The 15194-nt window shown below is 41.5% G+C and overlaps 1 protein-coding gene across 1 annotated transcript; it reads left to right on the top strand.

Annotated features, from left to right (window-relative positions):
- The first annotated feature begins 573 nt into the window (after window positions 1–573).
- Window positions 574–14966, top strand: LOC131476047 (neurexophilin-1). Its single transcript, XM_058654509.1, has 2 exons — window positions 574–826; window positions 14193–14966. The coding sequence occupies exons 1-2, from the start codon at window positions 773–775 to the stop codon at window positions 14964–14966; spliced, it is 828 nt and encodes a 275-aa protein (XP_058510492.1). The 5' UTR covers window positions 574–772.
- The last annotated feature ends 228 nt before the right edge of the window (window positions 14967–15194 follow it).

Genomic DNA, 15194 nt, shown 5'->3' on the forward strand with positions numbered 1-15194 from the left:
CTGGAAAACTGATATTGGTTCGGGATCTGAATGGAACAACAGAGGCACGTGGAATAGATGTGTATTGCTTTTCAACTAGTTATTCCATTCATTAATTGTACAAATGTTTTATTTTATTTTATACTGGGTGCATTTAGTGGATGGCATGAGAGAAAGTGAACCAAAGAAAAGAAAAGATGCTGCGAAGATGCAGACGAATGGAGTAAGGGAGGGGGAGAGAAGGAGAGAAAGTGGTGAGAAAAGGGGGAGAGGGGCACACAGAGAGAGAGAGAGAGAGAGGGAGGCAGAGAGAGAGAGAGAGAGAGAGAAACTGTTAAAACGTGTGTTCACTCTGGGCAGTCTTGAGCAGCCCTCAGTTTGTGCAGAAGGTATCGGCTCCATCCCTCCAGGATCTCCACCAGCACCGATGACCAGATGTGATCTACCCGTTTCACTCTGGTGGGAACTCTTTATTTGTTTGCATGGATGAGAACAGCTTACCGCTTCTTCCTGGATTCCTTATAAACCAACTAATGTGACTCAAACCCGGGATAGAGGGGGAAACAGAACAGACAAGAGGGGTGACTCCAAGTGGTTTCAGGCGGTTTTTAGATTCAAGGAAGCGGCACACTGAGCCTTGTCTTGGACATGGGACCGTGCGTAAACCAAGAGGGACCCGGTGCCAGAGGAAGAGCGTCGTCCTGAAGGAGGAAAAAGCCCGTGTGTAGGAGTTTTTTTAATTCCTGTTCTTTGCGACCGGGGGGACGAGCTGTGGGTTTTACGCACCGAAATTATGCATCCCAACCGTGGCTTCATCCTGCTCCTCCTCAACGGAACCGCTTGTTTGGTAAGAAAAGAGTGGGAGAGGGCAAAAGTCACACAGTTGTCATTATGAATCTTGCTCCAGATTACAGTGTATTACGTTTCCTCCCTGCGTAATGAGGCACTACAATGTAACGTCCATCCCGTTTTTGCGCCAAAAAACTTCCAAACGCGCTGATAAAAAAAAAAAAAAAAACGACACGTGAGAGTAAACGAAGCTGTGAAGCATCACAGTGGCGACGATAAATAACTGTAGTCTTTCAGGGCATTCATGCTTCTTGCAGAGATAATTTCACTGTGCACTGCTCATCGAATTTCTGCTCTTATCTAATATTTCTTCAAGCACCTTGTAATAATTAAGACAACAAAATCCACTCCGCTCGGCTCAGGTGAGGCGGGTGCACAATTCCCACCGGACACTGGTGCTGGCAGCGCGCGCCGCTGTGGACCATCACTGGCTAGTGTAGTCGGTGCTTAAAGGGCGTTTTGTGCTCAGACTGAAATCCAATTAATTATATTGGAAGTGTGTAAATGCGCACGGAAGTAATATTTAAAACCTAAAAGAGCACACTTCAAATGATATAAAAAAAATCAAATTAAAGCATTAACTACTTGAGTATTTTGCACTTCTACTCCATGTATGTAAAACTGTGCTTCATTGAAACCAAAATAAATTACAATAAATGAACTTACATTTCCAAGACAAAGGTAACGTGGTCACATAGTTCACTAGTTTGGACCCACTGCAGGATTCAAAAGACACATGTGGGGATATTTCCTCATGACTGAAAGATGAGATTTTATTATAATAGGTCTCAGGACAAAAATGCTTTTATATTGTACAGACCTCACCTTAGTGTTTGAAACAATTAATTCCAAATCTAAAATTGTTGGTGGGGAGACACTTTTAAAGTGAGCAACATTTTTATCACCATTATCTGCTAACTGATGAAATGTCAATGATACCAAATCTCTCAGGTTATCTATTTATTCTACCATGATACCTTCCTAAGGAGCCACATTGTCCCATGACACCCGATGTACAAACAGGAGCTGTGCCCGCCCAGTAACCTTGCATTTGAACGTTACACATTTTAAACTTCACTTTAGTGTACAACTGTCGATTTATTAAAGAGTAGCCTTGAATGTGAAATGTGCTCTGAGAAAACTTGAAAACAACTCCCAAACACCCTGGCTACAGTGTAGCTTAAGCGGGTTTGTGCAGTGCACATTTTCAAGTGAGGTTGAAACACTGTTTGTTGCAGCCATTTGTGTCCACATCTCCTCAAGGATGACCTTGTGGTTTTCTTATGAAAGCATTACCCAGGTGCTCAGAGTGAAGTAATGACCCTTTTGGTGATTTGAGGTCGACTGCGGTTACAAATGCCTGAACACGCACACACACACACACACACACACTCACACAGATTTGTTTGGTTGAGACAGAGCTGTTTCAACAGATCAGAGAAAGATGAGACCACACGCTGACTTTAAATATGTGGGCTGAGCACATTTTCATCTGCTGTATAACTAGATAACAGAGTGTGGGATAATAGGCTTAACAATCACTTCTGTGTTGTCTTGGTTCTTGGAGCATATTTCTGAGCTGCAGGGCTTCAGCCCATTGTAATCCAGACGTGCTGTGGCTAATGATAATGAAATTAATTGGAGGCCCTCCCCCAACACCCACCCATACACACATACATGTATCTTTGAAAAAACATACATGACATCCTTCAGCAGGAGAGCTTATGTAATTCATTAGCCCCGTGACATTGATAAATTATGGAGCAATTAATATATCAAGTAACTTTTTATTATGCAACAGAGTTTAATTTTTAATCTTATATTATGCATTAAAATTTGATTTGGGTGATTGTGGTATTTGTTGTTTTTGTTGTTGTAATAGTTCTACAATTCTCAGACAGGGATTAGGTCTAAAGATATCTTTTGCAAATAGGTGCCACGCCAGTATGTATTTCACTTGTTAATTTTTCTTTATATTAAAATCCACTGTTATAAACCATATTAGTTGTATGACTGAAATTATGTTTATTTTTTGGCAGCAGTTAGAGTCGTGACTCTCAGTGAGGTGAGATGGCTAATGTGCAGACACCATATAGAGAATAATATGCAGAATATTTAGTGTCCTTTTCATTGTCCTTGTGATTAAGCAGGATGTGCAAAAATGGCTGCAACAGTATATTTTTTGTCATCGTCTGTTTTTACTTAATTGTGTTCTCTTCAAAATGTCAGAAAACTGTGTAAAATGCTCATCAGCGGTTCTTTCCGTGTCCAGAGTGACGCGTTCAAATTGCTTCTTTATTTTTAAACTGTAGAACACCTGAAGATATTCATTTTGGTGCAAGTAAGGCAGATAGATGCAACACAGTGCCACATATAGGAAGATGAAGATCTACCTGCCAAATATTTGCTTTGAAAATGAATTATTTAATAAACACAATAGTTGATAATGAAACAAATTGATTAATTGAAGACTTTGACACTTGACAGATGCAGCAGACTTTAGGCGAACTGAGCTCACACTGTAAGCATAGGAAAGACAGGTGTCTACAGAACATCCTTTGGCACACTGGAAATAGAAAGCTTGTGGAGAGCGGTGTTAAGATGAAAGAAAGGAGAGGAAGTGGGAGGAGGTGTAGATAAAGTGTTAAAAGGAATATGTTTTACATCTGCCTTTTAAGTTGTACACCTCATTGGTAATACTCACAGATTCTTCCTTTTGCACAAAACATCCAAGAAAATACACTTGTATAGCATGTATAATTATGGCTGCAGCGTCACGCCTTCATGGTGCACAGCACATGGTCGACTGTCTGAACTGCCTTACCAAATCTGGAAGGGCTGAGGTGAACGAGTGCACTCTTCTACGTCAACTAACTACAAGCAGAAGGATGAAGCACCCTGACACAGGACATTGAAGTCGACTGCTCTGGTGAACTGTTCTCTTCTCTGCACATGTATCACCCTTTTACTGTTAGTAAAAATAAGATTATACTATTGTTATACTCACAATTTTTTAAAAAAAAACACACATTTACTTTGAGTCACCTTGCACTTTACAAGGAGACATAAATATTTGCACTTTGATGAATGTGCACACCCACAAAAAGAGCGTCTTTAATAATTCTGACCTTGCATTTGCAGTAACCTTCCTGTGGTTCAGATCACTGGGGGGAGCTGGAGCTACGCTCCTCATATATGATCACACTGAGCTCACACAAGTATTTTTTCTAAGGGATGGACCTCAGGTAGCATCCCTGTGGCAGTGAGACCCTGGACCACTTTATACTCCCTCCTGTTGCTTTCAGTGCAAACACAGAGAGTGACCGTCATGCTTGACGATTGAATGCCACTTTGTGCAGACTAAATTTGAGTCATTGAAGACATTCATAAATGCTCTCAGGTTCATAGAGCACTCTTTTTGTGCTCCCAAGGTAAAGAAAACATGGAGTTTTGCTTGTTTTTTTTTTTATTTATTTCTAAACTTTTACCATCAACCTCCATATGACTTTGCCATCAGCAAGGAAAAGCTTATTTAACATTGCAGGATTCACCACAGAATTTATTCAACAAATGAGACAACAAAAGGCATTATACTGAATTAAATCATGTCTGTAGTTCGTGTGGAACACCACAAAACAACATGCTGTAACAATGCACAGATTCACGCCGTTCAAACATTGGACTTCTCTCACAATTTTGGCTTGTCAAAAAGTCTTATGCCTTATCCACACAGAAACAGAGCTTTCCCTGTATGATCTTTTTATTTTTCTTTCTTAAAAGTTTTCCATAAACACAGCATTGTTTCAAGAGATGTCTTCTTCCACATTAAACCCCCCAAAATGACGTACACCATAAATGAAGATGGGCAGCGTTAGGCCTGTGCGCTGTGTGCAAACGTTGTTAAGCAAATAAGTATACATTACAATGTACATAATGAAACAGCGACAGCATGCAAGGAAAGAAATTAAAAGTTATCATGAAGCAAATAGACCAAACAAGAAGTGGAAGACAATGATGATGACAAAGATGGCAACAGCAAAAGCAATAGTTTTGTTTTCCCAACGTAGCATATTGGCTGTACACGACATTGGTTGTGCCAAACACCGGTTCCATGCGGCTAAAAAGCGATACGATAAACAACTTAAGCCGATTCATCTGAACTTGTTTTCGTGTGTACAGTGGATTCATATTTTTAGATGTGTGTCCTCCTCGCTGGGTCACTGAACCTGTCCACTCAGATACATATCCAGCTAAAGCAGAAGCAACACCTCAATCTAGTGAAGAAAAATAGAAAAAGCCTGACAGCACATACTGCATGCATACAGAAATGTAAGAGAGCAGGATGGACACGTCTTGTGCTTGCTTTTTTTCCCTCTTTTTCCCAGCACTGTAGCTATCTGCATGTGAGAGCTCATACGCTGTCCTCACACCCAGCACAGGAGCCAGAAACCAAAACTCAGGCATGATGTCAACTATCATAAAGGAGGGTTTGACAACAGAACAGTGGATGCAGCCAGAAGAGTTTATTGTGCTGATGACATCTGTCCTGCACCGTCCCCTGTGAGTGCACGATGGATCATCAGGGGGTTATTTGAGGGAAACAATTATCAGGTCGTGGCATTTTCATTATCAGTAGCACAATATTATACACTTCCCTTGATAGTCATTTATCCGCAGGGTAGGCAATTCTTTTGTTGCAACCTTTACATTGCACTGTACTAGTGACTACTTGTCACTAGTTTTCTGAATTCAGATCACGCCCAACAATTACAACTTTAAGAAAAAGTGTACTGTCACTATTTTTTATAAACTATTCCCAGATAATACTAATCCTCATTGGTTCCTATACTAATTGCTAGTTGCTAGATTTTGTTTGGACAGATGATTGCATGATTATTTTCCTTTCTAAAATAAGGTTACCCTTTTTTCAAAAAATATTAATGTCCATATATTTTGTAGTTAACAGTGTAAATGCACAGTATATATATGTATTTCCCTTTTCCATCACTATGCCTAGAAATGGTGAGTCATATTTTGTTTTTACGCCTCCCTAAATTTGATGTGCACAAATGCTGAAAAGCCACATAATATTTTTTTCCTTCTGCCACCGCATCAGTTGTGACAGGATGATTCTTCCCTGTGTTTAAATGCTGCTTATATTATTTTGTTCAAATACAGCACCCAGTGATAAAAAACAACAATATATATTCACATGCAGGACATGTGGACACGCGTAGCTGCCTGACTTATAATAGATAACCTCTGTAGTTTCCTGCCTGTTGGGTGAAACAGCTTGAGTTATGCACAGCCACAGTGTGTATGACCCCAGAGGTGCCCCCTCTTCCACTCTGACCACCTGCTGACACCCCCCCCCCCCCGAGCCTCAGAGACGCGTAGAGAGAGAGAGAGACAGACAGAAAGCGCACTCCTTGACACACTGACAGAACTTCATGGTGAAGTGTGAGCTGTCCAGAGACAGAATACGTTGTCTGCTCAAATCCGTCACTACAATTTATTGTGCCATTGCTTTCGGGAGACAGGGAAAACCCTGGATGAATAATCCCAAGATTTATTTGCTGGTTTGGACAGTGTAAAGTGTAGTACAATGCAGTTTTCAGGAAAAAAAAAAACAACTTTCAGCTATCATGGTTAAAGTGAGTAGGTGAAGCTGTGAGGGGATCCAGATAAAGATGAAGGAATAACTAAGGATTATTGTTTTAAGAAAGCTTCTAGGAAAAAAAAACATGTACTGATGACATGTGTCAATATATAATAAAAATTAATTGTTTTCAGATTCGTAGGCATGCAAACAGTAGGAAAAGGCTGTGTTAGACGAGGGACCATGAGTTTATTTGAAGGGAGAACATCCAGCTGTCAGCATAGTTAAACAGTGAAAGAAACTGGAGCTTTTCTGTTGTTGCAGGTTCTGAGGTTTATGCTGATCTCATCATGGAGTGACTGGATACCAAGCTAGAATAAGACCAGGGAGTAAAAGCCCATTTATATTCTCAATTCTCTCAGTCTGTGTGAATGTGAATGCAGTTCACCGGCATATGCTGCCCAGTGATGGTACAGTGATTTTCAGGGTCAGAGACAGACTTGTCCAGACGAGGCCCGCTGAGGGTCTTTACAGGGATTTCCAATTAAAGCAAGCAGCACAGACACAAAAAAAATCACGAAATTTGGCTGAGCTTAAAAATGTTAAAAATGAAAGGGATAAGAGGAACATTTTTGTGAAGCAAAGTTATTTTTGTCCACGCTCCACTTCCAAATGACCCCAATACGACCTACAGTGCCTCTAGTTCTTTGTTTGTTTTTTAATAATGTGCAAAACTAAGAGCATATGGAAACTGTTTTGGAAGTGCAATGTACAAACATCATTACATTGTATTTGCTCCAGTATCATCTGCTAGTGTTAACCAACAATCACTTCTAAACCATTTCTAATGTTCACAACATCCCCTGTCATTAAGACAATGGCAGTGCTGTGATGAGTTAAAATTATCATTCAGAGAGGAAGTTATTTCTCCCTTTGGCAGACACTGAGTAAATGCAGACAGCGGTGTTCTTTGCATTGCCATGGTGAAAAAGTCACTTAAGTAACTGTGGATGGTTGGTAAAAGTAAAAAGAGCTATGATAAATTACCATCACTGTCTGTAAATGCCCCTCTGATGATGCAAGAGAAACTGCACCAATTCATTTTCAAAGAGCAATGGCCAAAGGGGATACAACCAGCGTTCACCACACCATGATCAATACTTAATAATACTGCTCAGGTCCACTTTGGGCCGAGGATGTCTGTGACTGTACGTGTATACACAGAGGCGCACAGACAGAACAGGCATACCAGGGAAATGCTTGGGGTCCTGAAGAAAAAGGGACCTCCTCGGGTACATTTTTAATGACAAACATTAAGCCCCCTAAATATGCAGCTCACCACCGTTCCAAACCTCCTCTAAACTCCTTTAACGGGGCCTGTTTATGAGTAGTGGTGTGGGGGCCCCCAAAAAACATGAATAACAAGAATATTTTGCAATGACATCCATAACACCCCACTGATAAGGAGTTCACAGCTGCTACATCATGCTTCATGTGGCCCCTTCTGACTGGTGGAAGGGGATCAGTGAGAAAAGGTCTCACCTCTCAAAACACACTGACCGACATGAGCCATGTCCAAGACTGACCTGCGAGTGGCAGTACTGAGCCCCTCACTAAAAGCACTTATTGCATTTTATGAGAGCTTACAGTGAACGGGTGATGAGGGTGGGATGGTGAAGGGCCCCAATTAGCTTCTTTGCCTGGGCCCCCCCGTGTCTAGGATCACCTCTGTGTATACATTATACATACAACAGGTACCGTAGGACAATATACTGTAAAATAATGTAGGAGGTATGTATGTATAGCACCAACAGTGTGACCCAGACTCTTGTTTTAGTATGAGTGGAACTGCAGACATGGCACGAGTGAGCAGAATGTGTGTGCAATTCCTTCTGGACTCAAAATGCAGGAACTATGGAATTCATGCAAATAATGCTGTGCCAGTCCAGTCCAAAGAGATACATTAACATTTTCCAAACTCCATCCTCTATAGTTAAAATGTGGTTATGAAAAAAAAAAAACAAAAAAAAAAAAAAAAACATTGACTATAACTTAGATTTGGAAGTTTATCAGTGATATTTACAGTATGTCGCTGATCCATTTGCAATGCAGTTGAAACCTTCAGTGATGCTACATATCAAATGTCTCTCAAGTAAGCACTTGTGATCCAATTTCACTTGCTCACTCACATTTGGTTTTATTCATCGGAGGCTGCTGCAAAACAGCTACTGCCATTTGGTCTTGCCCATGAGCTCAGTGCACATGCAAATGTCCTTGTTCAGACTAATGTCGACACGTCTGTCACACTTCTGAGTGACACTGCATCTCCCATTGCATTCTTTAAGCACTGTGTGCGCAACTCTCCACTAGTGATCAGATCAGAGAATTTGTGGTTTTTATTTCACTGACCCACACCATTCCCATTCCAGCTGGGAACTGTGTAACAACAGTCTGATTTGGCCATTTAGCACCTTCCCAGAAGCAAACGGAGCCTTGCTCAAAGGTAAATGGCTGAACAAAAATAGGTATAATGTAATATTGCAGCTTAGCCGGTATTCAAAGACCCAAAGAAATACCCAAATATTACATCAAACTAAAAGACCCTGATAAATTGGCCTTAAATTAAGGGAACCTCCATTAGACGACTGCCGTTGTTCCAGTTTTGTTATGACAGGTGTGAAAATTGTAGAAGCAGCTTTAATCAGGTGTGTCCCATCAGCCCATGCTTTGCTTCCACTTCCCTGGGGAAAATACTGAGAAGAAACCATCTCCTGCCCCTTCTCCCCTCCGTCTTCGTGCCGCCAACTTGTCGATATCTTATAAAGTAAAAATTTGATAGCCAATTCAGAGTCTGGCTTCTCTCTGGGCATAAGAAATGAGACGAAAATCCACTGGGACTGTACAACTGAACTTGTCTAATACGAGCTGGGCAAAATGGATGGAGGATGCAAAAAGAAAGAAATGGTTGGGAAAAGTGTAGAATAAAAAGATTCACAGTAGTGAGTTTGTTCACCCTCTGCAGATCTAAGCTTCAGTGACCACCCCCTCCCTCCCCCCCCTCCCCCCCAAGAAACAGGAGTAAATTATTCATTAAGAGTCAATGGCTTGTTTCTTGTGAAATTACCCTTCTCTCCCTCACCTCTTCTACACTAGCCAGAAGAATAATTAGTTATAAGGGCACAGCCATTTTCAGACTTTAATCATGTAACAGAGAAGTCTCCTGCAGTGAACATATTAGATCTGGAGGTGTGGAGAAGAGCCAGACACAAAAAAAGAAAGAAGAAAGCATTAATGAACACTTAAGAAATCGTAGCTGCCAGGATGTGTCATTAAAAATTGATGTCATATTAAAGATGAAGAATTTCAACTCGACAACCAAAGGAAAGTGGACTACTTATTGACAGCATATTGTCAGCAGGACAAGCACACAACTCCATCCCTGCTGGGTGGCTCAATAGGCAACTTATGTTTCTTAATCAATGAATGAATTTATTTTATTCCAGATCGCCTGAGTTTTTTTTTATTTATTTTTTTTTATTATAAAGGTTTAGGCCACTACAAATTGGATTTGCTGGAAAACAGGTATTTTTGACTTGTAAAGTTAATGCAAACATTTCCCACGAGGTCCCTGTCTATACAAAAGCAGTGTTTGCATTAACTGTGTTACTTCACCCTCTGGGGCATGACAAAGACAACATTGTGTTGCAGACAGTAAAACTGTAAACTTTTATCAGAACAGTGAGAAAATGATAAAACAAAACACTCTCAAAATACCCTAGATGGTCAGAGTGTCATCTAACAGCACGATGAAACTGAGGAAAGGTGTAAGATAATGGAAGACTGGCATTATATCAAATGTAAATTGAGCTTAAGGTGCTGGTTTGGGACGAAATGGACAGAAAGCAATGCAGTACGTTTTGGGAACTTCTACAGCAGTTCTGGGACACATCTGTGTCTACATTAGCATTTATTAATGCATTTTGGTGTTGATTTTTCCTCCTCTGCCTTCTCCACAAAATCCTAAGGGAGAAATCTGGTTCTTTTAGCTGCTAAATGTTAGTGCAGCTAGTCAGTGACATTGCATTGAGAAGGTAGTCATAACTGATATCCAGCAAACAGCTGCTTGCTGTGACCGCACACTGAATAAAAGGGTTGGTGGGTGACCCAAAAGCAAAAACAACTAACTAAAAGCCCATGAAAAACTGCTTAATTGCTTAATTTAGTCTCTTTATAGTTTAATAAAATATAAATTGCATGTCACCATTTATCATTCTACTGGGGAAGATTTTGAAAGCTATAAATAAATGATAAAAGTGTCATTTGTTTATTTCCAGATAATTGACAAGTCTAAATATATGTTTCTATTTTTGGAACCAAATCCTGTTTCTTTGGTTGATGCATCGGTCTGTCACCAGTCCCCGAGAATTATGGCATAGATTTCAGTTAAGTGGCTCCCTGATCTCTCTGCTATATTATGGCAATAGTGTGCTTGTGTCACCGTGAGTAGGGGGTTCAAACGCTGTACCTGCCACTGTAACAGGCTGATTATTGCCTGCCGAGCTGGAAGGCTTGCGAGGTTTGCCCCCCTCCCCACAATCCCTGCTGAGAGAGAGTCCTGGGGCCTGTGCTTACTGAGGCTGAATGACTCACAATTACCACAGCGACAGAGCCTGCAGCCACCTCCCATCTTCTCTAGCCATTTCACTGACTCACTTAGTGCACATGACAAATGACAGAATCACCCCAAACCTCCACCCCCTCACTATGACCTGATAGCCCATCGCCCACACTTTGCCTACAGTACTTAAGGCCTGCAAGCTTCTTGCCAAGCTTCATGAAACAAAACAAACTTCATCTGGAAGAGACACATTCTGGCTTTTTAAAGCAGCGTTTCACCACACGTCACTATGTCGACAGTTTAATGTGCGCACAATATGACCTCAAGCACGGCATCAGAAAAATAGCCATTAAAACATTGCTTGAATGTCATGACAGTGACCAACAGAAGATTGACTTATTACACTTTTAAATACCATTATGAGTGAGTGATATGAATACTCAAAGCAGGCTAGTACTTAACAAAGCAGTGTCAGGGTGTGCATGCTAAAATATAAAAAATCCCAGTAAAATAAAGCAATGCATTAAAATTTAGGCAGCGTGGAAACAACAGTGAAGTCAGAGTTTATATTTCAACTTGCTTATGTCAAAGTTGGGAATGTGCTGAGCGTTAAATCTTACACCTCATATAATCCTATAATGCAGTGGCGTGAGAGTCGTAGCACCATGCCGGCTTTTTTTCCCCAAAAATGTGTGAATGCAGATAGCAGGTAAAATGCCAGACTACTGGCCACACATGAGGAATTCTACTCGTAAATTTTAATAAAACTGCACTGTATGCGTTCTATTACTGCAGTGATCATTGCAGCTCTGGTTCAGTTTTTTGGGTTTTCTTCCCCCCAAAGCCATTTTAAGCACATTCTAACATTTGTCTTTGTCAATGATGCCCACGGAATCTGAAACCACCAGCAGTGCCAGACACTTAAATCTTGTGTGAAACAATAGCACAATGCTCACTTCATCTCTTTTCCTCCAGCCTGGCCTCTCAGGCTCTCTAATGAAAACTGCGCAAGACAGTGTAAGCAAGAAGCAAGCACTCTGAAATATGCATTTGCTCAGGTAAGAGTGAGAATTACATGCGACAGAGCTCACAGAGTGATCAGGATCTCGAGAGCAAGGGGAGGAATAGAGTGATATATCTGTTATGGACCCTAAAGGGCTTTTTTTGTATGACACCACAGGGCCCCTAAGTGCTATCTGGGGAGGCTAGCAGAGTTCTACCCTCCAGAGTTCTTTCCTCTGCCTAGGGACCCCCTGGCTCATTGGAGAAGAGAAATCAAATACAAACTAGTCCTTCAATATGAGTCATGGGAAATGTTGCATTTGCCATCAATCCTTGCCCCAAGTCCCGGCTTTGAAAAACAAAGATACACATGAAAAGATAAAGATCAATATGTTTTCAGCTTTTCTAAATTTGTGTTCATTATTAAATGGTTGAAATTGAGGGGAAGGAGTCCTTGTCAGGACCGTTATTGGCCCCTGTTGGGAGGCTGAAGGATCTGAGCAGCAGTGTAGCGTAGCAGCAGATGCGAAACTGGAGGAGACGGTGTCTGGCCTCCAACATCCCCTCGGGAGTAACGCCAGATTAAGGGAAGAGGGGGAGTGCTCTCATCTGAGTCAAAACACCAGAGCACATCGACAGGAATCTTTGCAAAGCAGTTTAAATACGACACACGTTGTTATGAGAGGAAATACATATTTTTAGAGGGACAGAAAATCAATATCGCTGACTGACAGTGGTGCAAGGGAGCAAATCTGAGAGAGAGAGAGAAAGACCTGCATAAAATGGAATAAAAATGAGTTGGACTTAATAATCCTGACTAAGCCAGTATATGGAAGCTCTGGCAGTCAAGACAGTAGGTGGATCAGACCGCAGACACAAATGCATGCATTATGCATCATGGCAAAATCTCCAAGTTACTCCACTGTTCACATTTGCATCAGTTATTGTTCTTGCTTACTACAACTTACAGTTCACAAATGACATGTGTGTGTGTGTGTGTGTGCGCGCATTTTTTTCACTGTCAAATCCAAAGGACGTGGTGATGCGATCAGAACTGTGGAATAATCAACCATTTTATTGCTCTCACATTCACACTCTTCACAAAACTAGTGCTGAGCACAGCAGCACCATCTTATCTCCCCCCCACTCCTCGTCCCTGCCCTTCATTTGATGTTCAGATTTGACGGCTTTGAGTGTGTGTCGATACAGATTAAGCCTTTAATTAAAACACTGGAGTTTTAATTGGATATTATCCTTACGACTACTATACAATTCTTTGCTTCCCCGCTTGCCCACCTTCCATTCTTCCAACACTTTGATCCTCCAACCAAATCTTTGGAGGCAGTCATGGTCTCCCCTGTACTCAGACTCACCGCAGTGCTTTAGAAGCAAAAAGCTGGCTTTAAAACAAAAAGCTTAGTCTACGAGTTTATTCCTACTAGATTTCATGTTAGAACACTGATCTTCAAGTGACCTTTCCTGAGTTAGTTTCAGAGAAAATAAAACAGTTTGAAAGGGAAACATTTTGGATTTGTAGAAATTAGAGAAATGAGTTCCTGCGTCGATGATTGCGTCTGCTTTTTTTCAGAGGTTTATAAATCAACTTCCAGTTTGTGTTGTCACAAAAACACTAGAAAGCATTTCTTGATGACACGGCTGTGTTGCTTTGCAGAATTAGAGCATTTATAGAAAATAATAAAATATTGATTAAACTGTCGAGGACCACAGAGGTAACACTTTGTGTGAATTCAACTTTGTTGTGGATTTTCTGTTTTATTCTGTTCTCTGATCCCTCTGACCTCTCCAGTTGCTAAGAGGAGGCACATGAGCTCATTACAAGTGAGCTCAGGGGCTTATACAGTATCGGCTCTGTGAAAAATAGACATAAAAGTGTATATTGTCTCACAGCTGAAGTAAACACGAGAATGTAATAATAGCAATACTTGCGAAATTTCAAGCACTTATTTATATATATAACATTGACAGAATGTCACGGTTACTACCACTCGAGGTATGAACTCTAAATTAAGTATCGATTAAACCTTTAATTTGTTTTCTGTCCATGTTTCTTTCTGCTTTGGTAATAAATGTCTACTTTTCTTCTCTATTTTCTTCGATTTCCACCTTGAACCTCTTCTTTTGCAGGTGGCTCTGGGTCAAGAAGATGACTCCATCAGCTCAAAGAGCTCTTCAGATGTCTCCTCCAAGACCTTGGGCCTCCTGAGCAGCCAGACTCCACTCTCGCCCCTGAGTCGTTGGATGATTCAGAGTAAGAGCAGAGCAGCGAATGACACCTCTCTGGAGCTGCCCTATCGTTCCCCGGTCCCTTTCGCCAAGCAGGAATTTTCGAAACAGGAGTTCTGGGAGATGTTGGGCAGCGACCTGCTCAAGCCTGACACCTCCAGCTCCAGGGTCAAACGCCGGCCCATTGTTAAGACCGGCAAGTTCAAGAAGATGTTTGGCTGGGGAGACTTCTACTCCAATATCAAGACAGTGAGGCTTAACCTGCTGATTACCGGCAAGATTGTGGATCACGGTAATGGCACGTTTAGCGTCTACTTCCGCCATAATTCTACGGGCCAGGGCAACATCTCGGTCAGCCTGGTGCCACCTGTCAAAGCCGTGGAGTTTGACCTGGAGCGCCAGAGTGTGGTCTACCCTAAGGACTCCAAGATCTTCAACTGCCGCGTGGACTATGAGAAAGTGGATCGCAGCAAGCGCACCTCGCTGTGCAACTACGACCCGTCCAAGACCTGCTTCCAGGAGCAGATTCAGAGCCATGTGTCCTGGATTTGCTCTAAGCCTTTCAAGGTCATCTGTATCTACATATCCTTCTACAGTACAGACTACCGTCTGGTGCAGAAGGTTTGCCCGGACTACAACTATCATAACGAGATGCCCTATCTGCCCTCGGGCTAGAGGACTTGTGTGGAAGGAGGAGAGGTGGGAGGGGAGAGGATAATGGGGGGCTGATTAGGTATGACTGCAACACATAAGGAGGTAACCAAGGCTGTAAAGAGTCAGTAAAAAAAAAAAAAAAAAAACCTTCTCTGTAGCCTATTACAAAATGTAAAAACATATATGCAAAACAAAAACTACAGTATGCAGACAGTGAAGAACTGGGAATACTTAACTGCAGCATTTAAC

This window comes from Solea solea, chromosome 16 (genome assembly GCF_958295425.1).
Source record: "Solea solea chromosome 16, fSolSol10.1, whole genome shotgun sequence".
Lineage (NCBI taxonomy): Eukaryota > Metazoa > Chordata > Actinopteri > Pleuronectiformes > Soleidae > Solea > Solea solea.

Bases quoted from the DNA above. Each gene is read 5' to 3' on its own strand.
- LOC131476047 (XM_058654509.1), top strand. From the start codon at position 773: ATGCATCCCAACCGTGGCTTCATCCTGCTCCTCCTCAACGGAACCGCT. The intron at 827-14,192 runs GTAAGAAAAGAG...CTTCTTTTGCAG, and splicing joins TCAACGGAACCGCTTGTTTG to GTGGCTCTGGGTCAAGAAGA.